At 37.5% G+C, this 20,549-nt stretch overlaps 1 protein-coding gene across 1 annotated transcript in view; it reads right to left on the reverse strand.

Moving 5' to 3' along the window:
- Positions 1 to 20,549, reverse strand: part of GLRA3 (glycine receptor alpha 3) — a 181,519-nt gene that overhangs the window by 115,918 nt on the left and 45,052 nt on the right. The window contains 1 exon segment of the mRNA XM_052645083.1: positions 19,326 to 19,393. Within this exon segment, the coding sequence (XP_052501043.1) occupies positions 19,326 to 19,393 (68 nt within the window).

Consider the following 20,549-nt stretch of genomic DNA (forward strand, 5'->3'; position numbering starts at 1 on the left):
TCACTGATGCCATTTTATAGGGCAAGAACAAATGCTGAGATCTCCCTCGTTTTCATTCAGGCCTTAAGCCCTCACTGCATGATTCTCAGTCTATGGCTTACTACAGACAATACCACCTCAAAGCCAAGGTGGTGGCTTTCGTCTATAGTGGCTGATTATTTTGTCTGCCTGGTCCATCCACCAGCACCATCCCACTGTGACTCCTGTTGAAATCATGTGAAAAAGGCCCAGAATAACTGCCCCAAACTTTGACCTACAAAATTATGAAATTATTGTTTTTGTACCAAGTTTTAGGAGAGTTTGCCATGCAGCAGTACATGAAATGGAGTCTGTTGTTGTTCAGCTGCTAAGCTATGTCCACCTTTTTGCAGCATACCACACTCCTCTATCCTCCATTATCCCCCAGAGTTTGCTCAAATTCATGTCCATTGAGTCGGTGATGCCATCCAACCATCTCATCCTCTGTCATCCCCTTCTCCCCATGCCCTCAATATTTCCCAGCATTGGGGTCTGTTTCATTGAGTCGGATCCTCGCATTAGTTAGCCAAAGTATTGGAGCGTCAGCATCAGCATCAGTCCTTCCAGTGAATATTCAGTGTTGATTTCCTTTAGGGATTGAGTGGTTTGATCTTCTCGCAGTTTGGTAACTAGAAATGGGTGCTCTGGTGAGAAAAACTGTAAAGCACATGCAATTGACTTTGAAACCAGAGAATAAGCAGAAGTTTCAAGGGTTTTGGAGACTTATGCGAGGGCTGAAAGTATGAGGAGGAAATTGTTATTATAGGATGAAATAAAAAACCTTTATTTTGTAGCAGCAGAATGTTTGGTAATGCTGTCATCTCAGCATGTGGGAAACAGAAAATGTAGCTAATGAACTGTTGCGTTGTTTTTAAAGGAAAAATAGGAAGAAAATATTTTAAAATTTTAAGAAACATTTTAATTGAGTCAATGGTTCAATATCTGCATTCATATTGACCAGAAGCATATCTAAATAATTTGAGGTTAAGACAAATCATTCAGTGTTTTTAATATATATGTGATATATTGAGAAATATTATTTGAAAAGTAAGAGCAGTGAAGATTGCTTCAACTGTTGACGTGGTCAGAATGGATTAAGTTTTATTACATAATCCTCAATAACTGTAGTACTAAAAATTGTCAAGGGCAAACAATTTAGCCCTAATAAGCAATAAGAAATCAAAGCTCCAGAAAAGAAAGAGGATTACAAAATATATTGCCTTTTGAATCTAATAGCCACTGGGCTTTTTACAGGGCAAGATACAGCTTCAACTGATGCAGAAATTTAAGAAGGTAAAATATCTCTCTCCTGTTTGAAATGTTTGACTTCTCCTCTCTGTTTCAAGAGTAAAAAAACGTTAGACAGGAATTCGGACTTGCAGTTTAAGCTGTTTGCAAGTTGTAAAGTCCCCATGATCGCTGCAGACGAATGACAGCTCGTAGAGCCAATTCATCAGCTTTCCCAGAAGGACATGAACTCCTAGAGAAGAATTTCTGTGAAGACATCCTCTTATTAAGACACCAAGTCCTAAGGAAACCCAATCCCGTCTGAAGGAACAGAGCTGATGGGAAGGAACAATGCCACATAGGAGAGACGGCAGATGACCGGAGATCCACACTGCTGCCTCTTCCCTGTTTTTCTGCATCTTTCTCATTTCACAGCAGTGAGAAAGAACAACCTGTTGGATTGTACAAACTTCCATATATGTTGTTGAATAAAAACATTTCCTTAGGAAATCCAGAAATGAATAAATAAATCCTTTCTGATTTTAGACTTGCTGATTTACATAAAGAGTAGAGAGTTCCCTGTACACTTCTGATCCACCTTCCCCTAATGTTATTATCTTCTGACAATATAGTGTTTGAAACCAGAAAATTAATGCTGATACCATACTGTGCTGTGCTGTGCTAAGTCACTTCAGTAGTGTCCAACTCTTTTGCGATGTTATGGACTATAGCCGGCCAGGCTCCTCTGTCCATGGGATCCTGCAGGCAAGAACACTAGAGTGGGTTGCCATGCCTTCCTCCAGGGGATCTTCCCAACCCAGGGATCGAACCTGCATCTCCTGTGGCTTCTGCACTGGCAGGCTGGTTCTTTACCTCTAGTGCCACCTGGGGAGCCCCTTGATACCATATTATCAAACCTTTTTTAAAATTTCGAGAATTCCCCCTCTAACGTCTTGCTTTTCCCTGGCCTAGGATCCATTGCAAGATCCCACAATGCATTCAGCTATCCACGAGCTCCAGTCTGTGAGAGGCCTTCAGTCTTTTCCAGGCTTTCATATCCTTGACACTTTTGAAGAATACTGGCCAGTGGTTTTATAGAATGTCCCTCAATTTTAGTTTGTCTGATACTGTCTCACAATTAGGTTGATATTGTTCATTTGTAACAAGAAATGAACACTGAAAGAATATTGGTTTTTTCCCAAGTGCATGCCATCAGGGACAGTCAATGTTCCCACACCTCATCGTTTGTAACTTTAAGCTGGATTACTTAGGTAAGTGGTGTCTGCCAGGGTTATTCCCATTAATGCTACAGAGAAGTTTATCTGCTACTGTATGCATTATATTGGGGGTCTGCCCACCCCAAATCCTGGCTGATTTCAATTATTTGTCTGTTTTTGCTGAGGTAAAACATTTACTGTGCATAAACCTGGCAAGTAAAAGAGTATCTTATCTTCTACAGCTTCATGGGTGAGGGGTGCATGGCTGAAAAATAGATGGAAAGGATGAGCCCGTGGGATACTAAACCAGAAAGCACACACGATTCATTTCTTTGCAGAGTGACAGATGTTAATGTTAGGGCCTTGACTGAGAAGGTGCGAAGCTTCAAGCATATGCATGGGTTGGGAGGATTTAGAAACCTCCAAGTACGCTGAGCAACAAAACTCTACTGCTCATGTGTTTGAAAAAGCTTCTTCTGGCCAGTGTGATGAGGGGTATGCCTGTTCTCACTGGACTCTATCTCTACCATCCAACATTCCCCCCTTGATCTTATAATTAAGATTAGATCTCAGAAAGCAGTCAGTTACTACCAATTCCAGAAGTTTTACACCCCAAGGCACTGCTAGATGCTCCTAATTTATATGTGCATAAATATTTATATGTGGAATGGACTCTGAGAGTACTAGACCATGGAGCGTGAAATGAAATTTTAGAATCGGTCAAATTTATTGATCTGGGTGCACTTACTGAGATTCTGGATTTAGTGTGTTAGAGCTCAGGGAGTTAGGAGTGGTTCCAATTGCTTGCTGAGTTGGTTAACTAAAAGCTAGAACCAGCAGGGATGTGTGCAGAATGAGGCTGGTATGCTACACATTTGTTAGTCAATCATCAAAGATCTCTAAAGACTTAAGAATGGAGATGTAGCCAGTTCTGTACCCTTGAAAAATACCCTGATTAGTGACAGAACAGGGTCTTTTCCCATATTTTAGAAAGTTTATTTTGTGTGTGTGTGTGTGTGTGTGTGTTGGTTTCTGCCAAACATTAGCATAAATCAGCCATATGTATACATATGCCCTCTCGTTGTTGAATCCCCCTCCCACCTCCCTCAGAACAGTTCAGTTCAGTTTAGTTCAGTCACTCAGTCATGTCTGACTCTTTGAGACTCCATGGACTGCAGCACGCCAGGCTTCCTTGTCCATCTCCAACTCCCGGAGCTTGCTCAAACTCATGTCCATCAAGTTGGTGATGCCATCAAACCATCTCATCCTCTGTCATCCCTTTCTCCTCCTGCCTTCAATCTTTCCCAGCATCAGGATATTTTCTAATGAGTCAGTTCTTCACATGAAGTGGCCAATGTATTTGAGCTTCAGCTTCAGAATGGGATCTTTTTAAAAAGCACTGTGATGGGTGTGCTCTGAAAGTTATTGCTGTCATAAGATATGGCCACTGAAAAGGCTCCTAGAGTTTAGTGGTGAGATAGTTGCCAGGGTGACAAATATCACTTAGTATTACTTATTACACTTAACCCCAGAGACAAAGCAGACTTAGTTCCCATAACTGGAGCAGAGTTGGAGTGCCTATTCAGAACAGGTGAATCACAGTGGTCTTTGATAGTAGACGGCTGATCACAAGGACAATAAGCTTGAGATATATGGGTAACTTACCAAGGAATATCCAACTTGCCTTGATTAATCAAAAGAACTTTAAGGCTGAGAAATAGATAATTTATTCAAGTTATTGAGACACACAAATGTCATTTAATTAGAAGACGTGAGTGAATTCAGAGTCAAGGTCCCTTGGAGAAGGACCTTTAGTACATCACAAATGCATGCTGTGTTTCTTCTACAGAACTCAGAAGCAATATATTATGAATATATGCTGAGAAACAGGAGCTACAAGGATCAATGCTTCTGAAAATGCTGGGTGACAGATCTTAGTTAACTCAATGCCTGGACATACAAAATATTACTATGTAAGCTGGTCAGAGTAGCAAGTTATGGGAGAGTCAGATAGTCATTAAATTTTGATGAGAGCTTGTCTCACATTGGTTTCAATGATTCTGTGAATTCATTTTGTTTTATGTTTTTGTTTCCTAAATGAATGGCTGTAGAGTTTATGTATGTAAAACCGCATCAACTGCAGAATCCTGACATAATCTCTTTGACCTATGAAGTAAGAATTATTAAGATGAGAAGATGCACACGGAATCTTCTAAAGCTGTTTTCTTCTCAGTATAGCTAAGGAAAAGCAACATGGAATTTCTGAGGGAGCCAAAGAAATGAGTGACTCCTTCAAAGGTCTGTATCATGGTACAGCAGTGATTCTCTTCACATCTCCATCTAACTTTCCTTTCAGACTATGGAGAAGAGACTTAAATCTTGATAAATGACAATAGACAATCTTAATTTCATTCAGCTGTTCCTTCCATGATAGCTGTTGTTCTATATTTAATTTCTTTATTGGACCAAATTATTTTATATTCACTGGCACCTGATTTATGATTGATGAATGAGATATACTTTTTCTACATTCTACAGCAGAGAACATCAGAAGCATCAGCTTGCATCCAGTAGAGATATCTTTGCTGCTTTGCAAAAACAGAATAGATCCAATCCTGCAACCTTGTGTCATAACTAAGTCTATGAGAACATTGATCTTCCAGCTTCACGAGACACGCTACTGGTCTGCGATATTGAAGATACCATGCTGATAGAATAGGTGAGTAGAAAAGAGCAGATGCCTTTGGAAGAGCCAGAGAATGGAAGATAGGCCCCAGAAGACTTCAGCAATGTTTTAGGGCATAGAGGGATTAGAGTATGACTGGATAACTCTAAAAATGAAGGACAGTGGAATATTATTCAGCCATAAAAAGGAACAATACTGGTCATTTGTAGAGATGTGGATTAATCCAGAGACTGTCATATAGAGTGAAGTAAGCCAGAAAGATAAAAAAAAATATCATACATTAACACATATATGTGGAGTCTAGAAAAAATGGCATAGATGATCTTATTTGCAAAGCAGAAATAGAGACACAGATGAAGAGAACAAATTCAAGAACACCAAGTAGGGAGAGACGGTGGGATTGACTGGGAGATTGAGACTGACATATATACATAAATAATTGATACTATGTATACAATAGATCACTAATGAGAAGCTACTGTATAGCTCAGGGAACTCTACTCGACACTACATGATGACCTAAATGGGAAATAAATCCAAAAAAGAAAGGATATATGTATATGTATATGCATTGCTGTTCAGCGGCCTCACTTTCACTTTTCACTTTCATGCATTGGAGAAGGAAATGGCAACCCACTCCAGTGTTCTTGCCTGGAGAATCCCAGGGACGGCGGAGCCTGGTGGGCTGCCGTATATGGGGTCACACAGAGTCGGACGTGACTGAAGCAACTTAGCAGCAGCAGCAGCAGCAGAAACTAACATTACATTGTAAACCAACTATACCCCAGTAAAAGCTAGTTTTTTAAAAAATGAAGACAAGTTGTTTCCTTCCCATGAAGAATGAGAAGCAATATTGATTGATTGCACTGTTTTTAAAATTTATTTTTACTGGAGTACAATTGCTTTACAATGTGCCTGGGCCACTTTTTAAATTAATTTTTACTGGAGTATAGTTGCTGTATGATATGCCTGGGTCCTTTTGAATCATGGCAGCAACACATACCACATTGTGTATGATGTTTTGCGCCATTCATTAAATAACCATGAGACTGCTAATTCTGAGTGATGATCAACCTGGAGCTGCCTTTACCAATCCTTCCAACACTTTTACAAGAATTTTCATCTTTGCACTGTATCCATTTCAACCTAAAATAACTAGAGTGTGCTTTGTTCTTATGCAATTTGATGTTGAAAGACAAGAGACAAAAAGAGATTTGAAATTAACATCAAAGGTTGAGATGCCTGAATCTGTTCAAACTTTCAAGTAGATTTCAGTTTTGACCAACTCCTGGGTATCCATAGAGGTGGGTGATGGAAGTGAAAAAGATGCTTACAGAAGATGAGTTCTGGGGGATGGAGGTGTTGGATGCTGCACCCACTTAGAACTAAGGCTGACCTGGAGACAGAGGACAGCTGCCAAAATCTTAGATGAATGGAGGGACCAGAGCCCTGGTGTGTAACAAGCCTACACAGGGAAGGAGTATGAATGGTCAAAAATAGTAGTTTCAAAGCCAAATTGAAGAGGAAGTCTGGAAGGGAAACAATGTCACTGCCTAACACCGTTAAAGGGATGGAGGCAAGTCCAGAGGATAGAGAAGGAGATAAGAGCTCAGTAGGCTAAATGGAGGAGCCTGGTAGGCTACAGTCCATGGGGTTGCGAAGAGTCGGACATGACTGAACGACTTCACGTTCACTTTTCACTTTCATGCACTGGAGAAAGAAATGGCAACCCACTCCATTATTCTTGCCTGGAGAATCCCAGGGATAGGAGCCTTGTAGGCCACGGTCTATGGGGTTGCACAGAGTTGGACACGACTGATGTGACTTAGCAGCAGCAGCAGGCTAAAGTAGGTGGGGGGGGGGGATTCTTCACTAATTCAAAGGGGAAAAAAAAGAATGGAAAGAAGAGTCCTAGTTGGGCTGGAAGACTTTAAGGAGGAAGCAAGCACTCCCAAATGTCTTCCCTACCCTAAGGTGAAAAATAAGACTTTATTATCATCTACAGAAAAACTGAATAGGTTGGACAGATGATGGCTACCCAGGACTGATTTGTGAATATCTGCACTTTATCTATTTAGTGTTGCTATATGTTGTAAGATCAATTTTGTTCATTAAACCTCTTAATATAAATGCCATGAAGAGGAACACCATTGTTGTGAACTGTTCTTGAACTCGGATCATTTCTATGTCTTGTTAGGTGGCCAACAAAAGTGCTTAATTGATCTTGTGACAGTAAATTCTATAGAATTATAGACATTCATTTTATAGAATGTCCTCCACTAGAGAGGACCATGTGCAAATAACAGTCACTTCCCACTACAGTTACTTTCATCAAAAGCCTCTTGATGAAAGTAAAAGAGGAGAGTGAAAAAGTTGGCTTAAAGCTCAACATTCAGAAAACGAAGATCATGGCATCTGGTCCCACCACTCCATGGGAAATAGATGGAGAAACAGTAGAAACAGTGGTTGACTTTATTTTGGGGGGCTCCAAAATCACTGCAGATGGTGACTGCAGCCATGAACTTAAAAGACGCTTACTCCTTGGAAGGAAAGTTATGACCAACCTAGATAGCATATTCAAAAGCAGAGACATTACTTTGCCGACTAAGGTCCATCTAGTCAAGGCTATGGTTTTTCCAGTGGTCATGTATGGATGTGAGAGTTGGACTGTGAAGAAGGCTGAGCGCCGAAGAATTGATGCTTTTGAACTGTGGTGTTGGAGAAGACACTTGAGAGTTCCTTGGACTGCAAGGAGATCCAACCAGTCCATTCTGAAGGAGATCAGCCCTACGATTTCTTTGGAAGGAATGATGCTAAAGCTGAAACTCCAGTACTTTGGCCACCTCATGCGAAGAGTTGACTCACTGGAAAAGACTCTGATGCTGGGAGGGATTGGGGGCAGGAGGAGAAGGGGACGACCAAGGATGAGATGGCTAGATGGCATCACTGACTCAATGGACACGAGTCTGAGTGAACTCCGGGAGATGGTAATGGACAGGGAGGCCTGGCGTGCTGTGATTCATGGGGTTGCAAAAAGTCAGACACGACTGAGCGACTGAACTGAACTGAACTGAAGGCAGAGAGAGCGGAGTTAAATTAAGTGACATATGTCTTTGATACTGCATTTACCCCTATAATCTTCTTCATTTTTCCCAACCCAAATATTTCAAAACAAAATATAATTAATCTTTCAGTCTACTCCACCACAGTAAAAGGAAACTATTAATACAAGAACACATGTTCAAAGGAAGGAGAGAAATTACAGAATTATGTGCCCGACAACTCCCTGCTCTGAAGAGAGTACTCTTTCTGTTTTCTTGCATCAGTTTCTCTTTGGCACTTCCCCCCACAGAATTGAAAATATGCTTTCAAACTTTGTGTTTCTTTTAACAATACTGTGGCACAACTGGACAATTGTATTCTTTGGGATATTCTTTATAAGAAAAATTTACCTGGGTGAATAGGATTTGTACACTGTCTTTTTGGGGGATACAGTAATTATAAGGATGGTTTGCAGATGACTACACTAGGCAGAGATTTATTCCTATTTCTATGGGGTCACCAGGATGTGTGACCTTCATGATACCTTATCTTTCTGCAACCTCTCCCATAAATATTGCCTGTTTCTGATTCATGCTTATAAATGAGAGTTCAGAACACATTCATGCTGCCAGTCACTGGTTACTCATGCTTGAAATTAAAAATCTTTCAGACCAATATCACTGCTGTATCTGTTGAGGCTTTACCCATCTCTCAAAGTAAGAAAAAAAAGGCAGTGAGGATAAGATATTAACAGACACATTGTGGAAAAGATAGCAGGATGCTTTCAGGTTATGCTTAAAGTAAGTGAAATAGCATTTGTCTAATTATATGTTATATTCAGATTATTAAATTTATAGATATGAATGAGACAGAACTAGTCACTGAACACTATTATGGCACTCATTAAATAACTTCTTTTACAATAACTGAATTGTTTGGCAAAAAAATTAGAGGACCCTTGACTCATTTGGGGAAAGGTTACCAAAAAAAAAAAAAAAACAGGAAAAAATGGACTTTTCAAATTATACACACTTCATTCCTAGTGTCACGAAGAAAACATTACTGTGAAACATAGTTGATACCTGAAATAATTGCATCCCCATACTTTTTATTTTTAAACATTACTCTTGAATTACCATAAGCACTGTTTAATAGCTCTTATTTCTTATCATAGAGAACTTCTCTGTTGGTTACTACGAGTGAAATGACACAGAACATACAAGACATACAAGACGCACACAAGAGACCTACACTCTGGCCAGAGGGACAAGAACTGCGCCAGCAAGCAAGCTCACAGTTTATTTTTATATAGCCCCCCTGGGCAGAATGCCAGACTGTATGACCAAATTTGTTCAGTACAGCGCATGTGCATAAATGTTATCGTACAGCAAAAGGGAGTGAAATTCCGGCTTACTGCAGAGTCTGTCCAGAGCCCTTATCACAAGAAGGGAATGTTCCCTTATTTGCAAGCGACCATTAATCTCAAGGCTGTGTCCGTCTCCTTGGCAGAACATGCTGTTTGCAAGCAGCACATCTCCACTTTCCCTACTGTGGCTGCATTAACCCTTCACTTCTCACACTGTATTTTAGCATTCTTAATGAATTTATCTATCAATACAGCTAAAAAAATACATTTTGAGAAAAGATTATAAAATTCCATGGGAAGATGTGAATTAAAACATCAAGTTCATTTGGGCAGTAAGAGCCAGCATTGTGTACAATAGTTACTTAGCTTCTGTTTTAGAAACTTTAGCACCAATTTAAGACGGTGACTAGGACTCAGACTATAAAAACAGGTCATACTGCAAAACAGGGAAAAAATAATAATTTATTCACTTGTGTTAAGTACACAATAGCAGAGTTCTCTTTTTAGAAACAATACTTCTGGTTAGCCTATATATGTGTATACACATATATAGGCTACATACATATATATATATATATATTTATACACACACACACACACATATCTATGGGGCTTCACTGGTGGCTGAGATGGCAAAGAGTCAGCCTGCAAAGCAGGAGGCTTGGATTCGATCCCCTGGAGAAGGGAATGGCTATCCATTTAGTTTCTTGCCTGTAAAACCCCAAAGACATTTATATGTGTACATATATATTCAAAAATATATTTAAGAGCTACTTTGTGCTAAGATTAATCTAGTTATTAATGATATAATTATTAATTTATCAGAGTGGACTGTGCTCCTATAGCCTATAATCAACAACAAAAAATTTTAATGCCCATAGATTTAAACAAAATATTAAAAAGGAAAAGATGAATAAAACATAAAAGTAAAGTGGATAAAACACAGGATGTCAATGAAGTCAATTTGATAAATCAGTACAAGGAGTTAAATGACTCTCTAACAGAGACAAAGTAGCATTAAAAACAATCATATTGTAGTGTGTGAATATATTTTCTTTGTGTAAGTTGTTGAGTTATTTGTACTGAAGGAATCTGAAATGGATTGATATGAAATTACAGCTTATTTGGGACTCATGAATTCCCTGTAATGTATTTAGTAATTATAATCTTTAAAGACAGGAAATATGCAGCACAGAAATAAAAAGAGAAACTCTGATGGAAAGAATGAGGAATAGAATATCCAATGTAATCGATTTCACAGAAAGAACAAAGGAAGGAATGAAATTTGAGTAGTATTATTCTTAGAAGGCAATGGCACCCCACTCCAGTATTCTTGCCTGAAAAATCCCAAGGGAGGAGCATACCTGGTAGGCTGCAGTCCATGGGGTCACTAAGAGTTGGACATGACTGAGGGACTTACTTTCACTTTTCACTTTCATGCATTGGAGAAGGAAATGGCAACCCACTCCAGTGTTCTTCCCTGGAAAATCCCAGGGACGAGGGACCTGGTAGGCTGCCGTCTATGGGGTCTCACAGAGTCGGACACGACTGAAGCAACTTTAGCAGCAGCATTCTCAGAAAATTAACATTAATCATAGATTCAGAAAGCAGTGAAAATTCCTTCAGTTCAGTTCAGTTGCTCAGTAGTGTCTGACTCTTTGCAACTCCATGAACTGCAGCACACCAGGCCTTCCTGTCCATCACCAACTGCTGGAGTTTACCCAAACTTTTGTCCATTGAGTTGGTGATGCCATGCAACCATCTCATCCTCTGTCGTCCCTTTCTCCTCCTGCCCTCAATCTTTCCCAGCTTCAGGGTCTTTTCAAATGGGTCAGCTCTTCCCATCAGGTGGCCAAAGTATTGGAGTTTCAGCTTCAACATCAATCCTTCCAATGAACACCCAGGACTGATCTCCTTTAGGATGGACTGGTTGGATCTTCCTGCAGTCCAAAGGACTCTCAAGAGTATTCTCCAACACCACAGTTCAAAAGCTTCAATTCTTTGGTGCTCAGCTTTCTCTCACATCCATACATGACCACTGGAAAAACCATAGCCTTGACTAGATGGACCTTTGTTGGCAGAGTAATGTCTCTGCTTTTTAATATGCTGTCTAGGTTGGTCATAACTTTCCTTCGAATGAGTAAGCGTCTTTTAATTTCATGGCTGCAATCACCATCTTCAGTGATTTGGGAGCCCAAAATAATAATGTCAGCCACTGTTTCCCCATCTACTTGCCATGAAGTGATGGGACTGGATGCCATGATCTTAGTTTTCTGAATGTTGAGCTTTAAGCCAACTTTTTCACTCTCCTCTTTCACTTTCATCAAGAGGCTCTTTAGTTCTTCTTCACTTTCTGCCATAAGGGTGGTGTCATCTGCATATCTGAGGTTATCGATATTTCTCCCAGCAATCTTGATTCCAGCTTGTGCTTCTTCCAGCCCAGCGTTTCTCATGATGTACTCTGCATATAAGTTATATAAGCAGGGTGACAATATACAGCCTTGATGTACTCCTTTTCCTGTTTGGAACCAGTCTGTTGTTCCATGTCCAGTTCTGTTGCTTCCTGACTTGCATACAGGTTTCTCAAGAGGCAGGTCAGGTGGTCTGGTATTGTCATCTCTTTCAGAATTTTCTACAGTTTATTGTGATCCACACAGTCAAAGGCTTTGGCATAGTCAATAAAGCAGAAATGGATGTTTTTCTGGAACTCTCTTGCTTTTTCCATGATGCAGTGGATGTTGGCAATTTGATCTCTGGTTCCTCTGCCTTTTCTAAAACCAGCTTGAACATCTGGAAGTTCACAGTTCATGTATTGCTGAAGCCTGGCTTGGAGAATTTTGAGCATTACTTCACTAGCGTGTGAGATGAGTGCAATTGTGGGATAGTTTGAGCATTCTTTGCCTTGCAGAATAAAAATCCATGTGTGAGTTTATGAAGAAAAAGGAGCTAAAACCAAATTATCATTAAGAGGAATGAAAATGAAGGCAGTAAAAATATTCCTCAGATGAAAGGATTGTAAAGGATTGAGGTAGTAAATAAGTTTATGTCAATAATTTGAAAGATGTAAAGAAATGGACAAATTCTTCGGAAAACAAGACTTTTTCAAACTGTATGCAATAGAAAAACTAAATAGTCCAATATTTGTTCAAAGAATGAAATCTATCATTTAAAATCTTTCAACAAATAAAATGACTGACCCAGAAAGCATTATTGGTGAATTTTACTAAATACTTCTAGAAGAAATAACACTGGTTTTACACAAACTATTTCAGAGAGTAGAAGAAGGAACACTTCCTAATTGTCTGAAATACAGCATAATATTTTTACCACACTGTTCTCTTGGCACTGTAGAAAAAAGAAATTCATAGTTCAATATCTTAAACCAGATGTTAGAAAATTAAATCCAGCAATATACAAAAGGACAATCAATTGTGATCAAGTAGGACTTAACCAAGGAGTACAAGATGATATACTGTTTGAAAATCAATTAATTTATTTGTATATATTCTATAATATTAACAGAATAAAAGAGAGAAGGCAATCATTTAAAAATGAATGCTGAGGTAGTACTGAAGAAAATTCAGTGCTTCTTCACAGTTAAAGAAAAAAACCTCAGCATCCAAGGAATGGGAAAAAACTTCCTCAATGTGATAAAGCTCATTTAGGAGAAACCTAAAATTAATACTATTCTTCATTGTGAAATGTTGCATGCAAACTAACTGGTATCAGAAACAAGACAAAGGTGTCTAATCTCCATCCATTTTTTTTAGCATCATATGTAAGTTATGAATTAGTACAGTAAGATAAGAGGAAAAATGGAGAGAGGATGAGTAGGAAAAGGAGAAGGAGAGCAAAATGAAGTGAGATTTAAAGCATAAAGCCTGGAAGGGAAGATGTACAAATAAAAGGTGTGTTTAGGAGGTATTAAATATCAAGTCTAATTTAATGCTATATAAAATGAAAACAATATGACACTGATAAGCATAGACAAATTGATCACTGGCACAGAACTGAGAACTTTGAAACAGACTCATTCAATTTAGGAACATACATGACAGAGGTATAGTTATGGATTATTGGAAATAATTACTCAATTGTGAAGTAAATGAAAATTAATGCTTCCTGCACATCATACACACACATAGAACTGCACAAAATTCCAAGTGAATTCAAACCTACATAGGAAAAGCAAAAGCCTTTTTAGGAGAAAATATAAGAAGATATCTCTGTGAGCTTAGGTGAGAGAAGAATTTGTTAAGACAAAGAAACACAAGTCAGTAAGTAAAACAAGGTTACATTTTGTAAACAAAAATTAAGATTATTTATACATCCAAAGACATCATAAACACATTGAAAAGAGCAGAACTGGTATTTATATGTATGCAACTGACAAAGTATTCACCTTTGGAATAATGCGTGTACGTGTGTGGGTGGGCTGGAGGTTACATTCATGTGTATACAATAAAAGCAAACAAATATAAATTGAGAAACAATGCATAGAGGCATTTTGCACAAAGAACACCAAAGTGACTCCAAAACACTCAAGAAAAATGCATAATCTCACTCGTAATCAAAGAAGTATATGATAAGAAACAATTAAATCCCAAGTGGGTAAATACTAGCTGTGGGAAACTTAAAACAGGAAATCTCATAAGTCTGGTAGTAGGTGTTTCAGACTGGCCGCTTTGGAAAGCACTGTCTAAACCAAGTGATTTTACTCCTAAGAATATCAACTTGGGCCAAATTATTCCAATTCTGGGTATATACGTTGCAGAAGAGGGCTTCCCAGGTGGCTCAGTGGTAAAGAATCCACCTGCCAATGCAGGAGACACGGGTTCAATCCCTGGGTGGGGAAGATCCCCTGGAGAAGGAAATGGCAACACACTCCAGTATTCTTGCCTGGGAAATCCCATATACAGAGGCGCCTGGCAGGCTACAGTCCATGGGGTCACAAAGAGTTGGACCTGACTGAGTGACTGAGTGCACACACACTCACATACACCACTCACACATACCCTACAGAATATCCTACATATGTATATTGGAAGATAACGTGCAATAATTTTGAAGGCACAGTTTTTTATAGAGGCAAAACATTACAAACAATCAAAAAGTCCAACAAATGTAAAACAGATTGGAATATTTGCTCAGATGAAAGTGAATATAGTAGTATAAGCCTAAAAACAAGGATTATCTCAAAAAATATACATTTGAACCAAAAAAATGAAGTTATATGTGAGTATTACAGTATGGCAATCCTATTGACATTTTCAGTCATGCAGAATGAATTTAATATTAAATTCAGGAACAAAGCTTTCTTTGGGAAGGTAGAGAAATGCACTCTGGGCAAGAGTTCATAGTCAATTTCAATTTGTGTTTGTAATGTTTAGTTTCTTAAGATGGTGACAGTTGCATGAGCATTATTATGTTATTAATAGCTATGCAAAAAGTGCATAACTTTATTTGATAAAAATACACTTAGGAAAAAAGACAGTGTAGGAGTTTTAAAGATTCCATTAAGAACACGTAAATGACACTATCAATTTTTTATGCAATATTAGCTTAGATTTCTCTGAGGAATCTAATGATCCAGTGATTTGAAGTAACACCTACATCTGCATAATTACTATTGCAACTAAAATGTGAACCTATAATTTGTGTGGAAAATGGAAAAGGCGTACAGTCCGACCATTCGGTGAGATCACAGCAGACCATCAGACGCTTTCACCCAGTCCCACTATACGTCTCTACAGACAGGCATCTGAAAAAGCATTATACCAAACACCTCACCCTTTTTGTTTTTATTTTGTAAAGTTAATTTATTCTATGGGCCTGGTGAAAAGCCACAGTTCACTGAGTAAATATGGACTTAAGGCACATAGCAGAGCAATTCTCTCTCCAACATATGTGTGGCAAGATGGAGAGCCATCTGTTTGCTGAAGATAGGCGGTTATGCCAATATATCAACTTTGAAATACTATGCTATATACACACCCAAACTGCTGCAGAGGTATATGTGAGGCATGCTTTTTTTAAAAAAGCCCAACTTACAAATGCTGTCATTCTGGCATATAATCCGTATGCACAACTCATCACAGGTTTACAGGAATGTGCTTACCAACATGCACTTAATGCAAAGATGTTAAGCTTCACCTCATCATAACAATAAAAACAATTACTATAAATACAGAATAAATTATTATTTGGGGAATTGAAAAAAAAAAAACAATTATGAGCCCCTCTTGTCACCACCATTTTAAAAGACAGGATAAATGCACCTCTCTCACCAAGGCCATGCTGTAAAATGGAAGGGTGACTCATGATAGTAAGCAAGTTATATTTTTAATTTAATCTTTTTTAAGAACTATGGTTTCTGACAATTGTTAAGTCATTACCTGCTGAAGAAGAAAGTGAATTTGGTAGAATAGAGGCTGAACAAATCCTTAGAGAATCTCATTATATATAATGACATCTGACTCTGAAAAAGTGAAAGTTCCTCAGTCGTGTCCGACTCTGCGACCCATGAACTATACAGTCCATGGAATTCTCCAGGCCAGAATACTGGAGTGGGTAGCCTTTCCCTTCTCCAGGGATCTTCCCAACCCAGGGATCGAACCCAGGTCTCCCATATTGCAGGTGGACTCTTTACCAGCCGAGCCACTAGGGAAGTCCATCTGACTCTAACAGAAGGGAAATAAGGAACTTCAGTATTTCCACTACATACATGGAAAAATTTCAGTGAATCTATCTCAAGAATAATAAAATTGTACTCAAGTGAGAATGATTGGTAATGCATTATTCAGACCAATCAACATTGGGAAAGGATGAGTTTCACAGTTAAAAAGAAGTTTGAACTTATGCTATTGGGAAGAAATGCACATAAATACTAAGAAAAACGAAGTTGGGGCAAGAAGTAGATGCAAAATAAGTTAAAGATTCGAATTAACTTAATTTTCCAAAAAAAAAAAAAAAAGGCTAAATAAACAGAATATCAGCTAGAGAAATTTTCTCAAAAATCAAATCATTACCTCAAATGGACTAATGTTTATTCTTAAATGGGAAGAGATACAACAGGTTAGAGACTAGATCAGAGAAGGGAGCTTCATCTAGTTGGTTGGTGAAAACACTGAGCATGGTTAAGGTCTTCGTTAAGCAAAGACATAAAGATTGGGAGAATTATTTAGTTTTATTTTAGATATGAATTCTCAGATGCAAAGATATCCATTAACGATTATAGGTCATTTGAAATTCCATCCTCTGAATGTAATATACTGTCTTAGTTGAATTCAGTTATTTACTGTAAGAACAAAAGGAAAGTACATTTGTATAAAAAAAATGTGAATGTTGAGTAAAACTGGATGAACGAGTAAAAATAAGTTAACTTAATATTATCGCTAGTAAAGCAATGGAATAAAGTTTAGTTGCAAATCAGCGATGTTGGAAATGATGCAATTAATACATCAAAGTAATTAGGGGTAGCAAAATAGTTTATGATTTTAAAGTAAAAGATATAACAACAAGTTCTAATTTCTTTCTATGCCTGTATAGACAGACACCATTTTTCAGATACTATATTTAATACCATTAATTTTTTTTAAAGTACTGAATCTGATTATGTGGATAAAAATAATGTCACATGATTTAGGGGTCTTGGAGACTAAAGGGAAAGATACTAAGGTGGACTTAGTTAATTTTATAATATTTTACCTCTAGGATGTTTCACTAGTATTCACTGATGCTGCTCATAACTGAAGAGGAAGATGATAGATGCTAAAAATAATTTGAAAGTGATACATTATGATAGAAGATGAAGGAATGGACAGGATTTCTACACTGGAGAAGGGAAATAAAACTGAGTGTCCCTAAGAAGGTGTATTTGTAATATTTTTAAAGCTTTGGGTATAGTAGTATTCGGCAAAGAAATCTGTCTAAAATTATTAAGGGTAAGAAATTTAGCAGGTACAGTCATCCTATGCAGTTTGTGTTATAACCACTTGGTGGTAGACTGATGAATTATGTCATAAAAAGCAGAGACCTTCAGGAACATGACAGTTTTTGAGGTTTTAATGAGGAAATCTGGCCATGTTCTCTCTTTTTTCCAAATCCCTTACTCCATCCCACAAGTCAGGCTAGCAACCTTTCCAACTATTGCTGTTGAAACTGTTTTGCTGAAGTGATCTTGCAAAAGATAAAGTATAAACATATGTCCAAGCTTTCAGGATGACACAGTGTTGGATAATAGCAATTAAAAAGAGAAAGTTTCCAGGGCTAGAAATATAATTTGGAAAGTCTAGTTAGAAAAAAAAATCAGTAGAGTTTCCTTTATCTATGAATATGATTTGAACTGGGTATGGACAAATACAGGATTATAAATCAGGGCCACACATTCAATAAGAATCCATAATAGGTCAACTTCTGAAACAGGATTATAGTGACTTCAGGGTCAAAATAACACCAGAATCACAGTATGCTTTTACAAGCAAATAGTATAATTTTCTCTGTGTTTACACATATGTACATACCTAAGAGTTAACTTATATAGTCCAATGAAGATAATTCTATGCAATTTCCCCAAAATGAATTCAGTTCTTTTCCAGTGATGCTTTTATTGTAATTACACTGTATTGAGTTTTAATAGAACCACAGAGATGGTGCTAAATGACTAAATGTATACATGAGCAAAACAGCATTTTTAAAAGTGGTGCCTGAATAAAATCTCTTCCTATTGAGAAAGATCTTCTATATACACATATATACACACATGTCCACACACACAACTCCACACAGCTCCCCATAAAATAATTTACATATTAGATTATTTTTCCTTAGAAAATTTGCTATCAAGTCATTCTGATACACGTAAAATAAGAATAATTCTCTTAATAATGGTTTTAGCTAATAAATCTTTAAGTTCTTCATATCATACTTTAGCTAAAAGCAACTCTGAAAATTAATTTGGATTATATTTGCTAAATTTAGGAATGAAGTATAACTAGGTAAATTAAGAAGCACAATACATTGTTTCAATTTTTAAAAATGTCCCTGATAATCTTAACAGATATTCAGTGGTTCATGAGTCTATCTCTGCATTTTCATTTTCCCTAAAATGCACAATGAAAACTATAGGACAAAGAAAAGATACACCATGATCTTTACAAAAAGTTTTAAAATCCAAATCAGAATAAGCTGGGCTTGGAATGATAATCTGTTGGGCTTTAATAACTTGATTAAGTTCTCAATCAAGCAGTAATGAAGTCTCAGTTCAGTGAGTTTAGTTAAATTAAAGCACACACCACAATTTGCAAAATATTTATGACATTTAAGCAGATACCATATTCATTTGGAAAAGTAATCAAAATACTTAAAATAACATTATAAGCACACTTAAGTATACAGAATAATTAAACATGACATTATTTACTCCTATGCTTATTTCTGCTGATTAAACAGCATTGCAAATGAATAATTCATATGGTAAAATTTTAGTTTTGTTTTTAATTTTAGTTTTAATGTGAGATCTAATAGTTACTGAAATGGGAGAGATCAATCGTGTTTTCACTTACATTTATTCTCTAATATATCATCTCTAAATGAAACATTATTACCTGCCTTGATTGTAAATTAATTATAGAATCAATTGTATCCTTTAAAATTTCATTATATGAATTTTAGCTTTAAATTACATAATATTAGCAGAAAAAATTGACATGAACATTATTACAAATTACTCCAGTGTGCAATTCGTTATAAAGTCAACAGGCCTACCTACCATGGTTGTCTCAGCAATAGAACCAAAGCTGTTTATGAATATGTTGCATGTGACGTTAACTGCAGGGCCTGAAAGAGAGATTAAAACAGAAGGGCTGATTGGATGCTTATCGAAAATATTTTCAAATAATTCCATGCATCTGATATGTCATTTTAAAAAAAGAATTCAAAGCATTTCATTATCTGGCTACAAAATTTGTTATTAGGCTTGATATTATATAAGCCTTGTTATTAGGCTTGATCGCTATATAAACAAAAAACACTGAAATACTGTGTGATAGGAGTTAAAATAATTCAGTTCATCTTGTCTAAGCTAGTCATATAAAATCACCAAAACTGATATCTAACCAAAAATTTCTTTTGTTAGTTTATTTTCACATAAACATAATTGAGTCTCTCAATCAGTTGTGAGAGCTGGACTGTAAAGAAGGCAGAGAGCTGAAGAACTGATGCCTTCAAACTGTGGTGCTGGAGAAGACGCCTGAGAGTCTCTTGGGCAGCAAAGAGATCAAACCAATCTTAAGGGAAATCCACCCTGAATGCTAGTTGGAAGGACTGATGATAAAGTCGAAACTCCAGTAGTTTGTTCATTTGATATGAGCAGCTGACTCATTGGAAAAGTCCCTGATGCTGGGAAAGATTGAGGGCAGAAGGACAAGAGGGTGTCAGAGGATGAGATAGCTGGATGGTATCTCTGATGCAATGGACACAAACTTGGGCAAACTTTGTGAGATGGTGAGGGACAAAGAGGCATGGCATGCTGCAGTTCATCGAGTCACAAAGAATCAGACATGACTGGACAACTGAACAGCAATGTGGGACCTAGTTCCCTGACTAGGTATCAAACCTGGGGCCCCTGTAGTGGGAACATGGAGTCTTAGCCACTCGACCACCAGGGAAGTCTCCAGTTTTACATTATTATGACAAGGTAAATAGTATCCCAACTAACCATATAATATACTATGATCCCTGTTTCTTTTCTGCAAAACATGTTCCTGAGGTGGATAATTGTTTTATGTGTTTCATATAGTTTCTTCCATATGTATCATCAGATTATCCACAAGTTCTGAAATGTCTAAACTGTGTTTCCATATCAGACTCATCACATATTCTGTTAACTCTCTCTTCCTTCAAGCTTACTCCACTCTAGTTTTATTGTCCTGGAGCATAACAGTCATTCATGCTCTCCCATCATCCTCCTATAAGAGATAATGGAAACTGAGAG

Source organism: Budorcas taxicolor, chromosome 8 (genome assembly GCF_023091745.1).
Source record: "Budorcas taxicolor isolate Tak-1 chromosome 8, Takin1.1, whole genome shotgun sequence".
Taxonomy (NCBI): Eukaryota; Metazoa; Chordata; class Mammalia; order Artiodactyla; family Bovidae; genus Budorcas; species Budorcas taxicolor.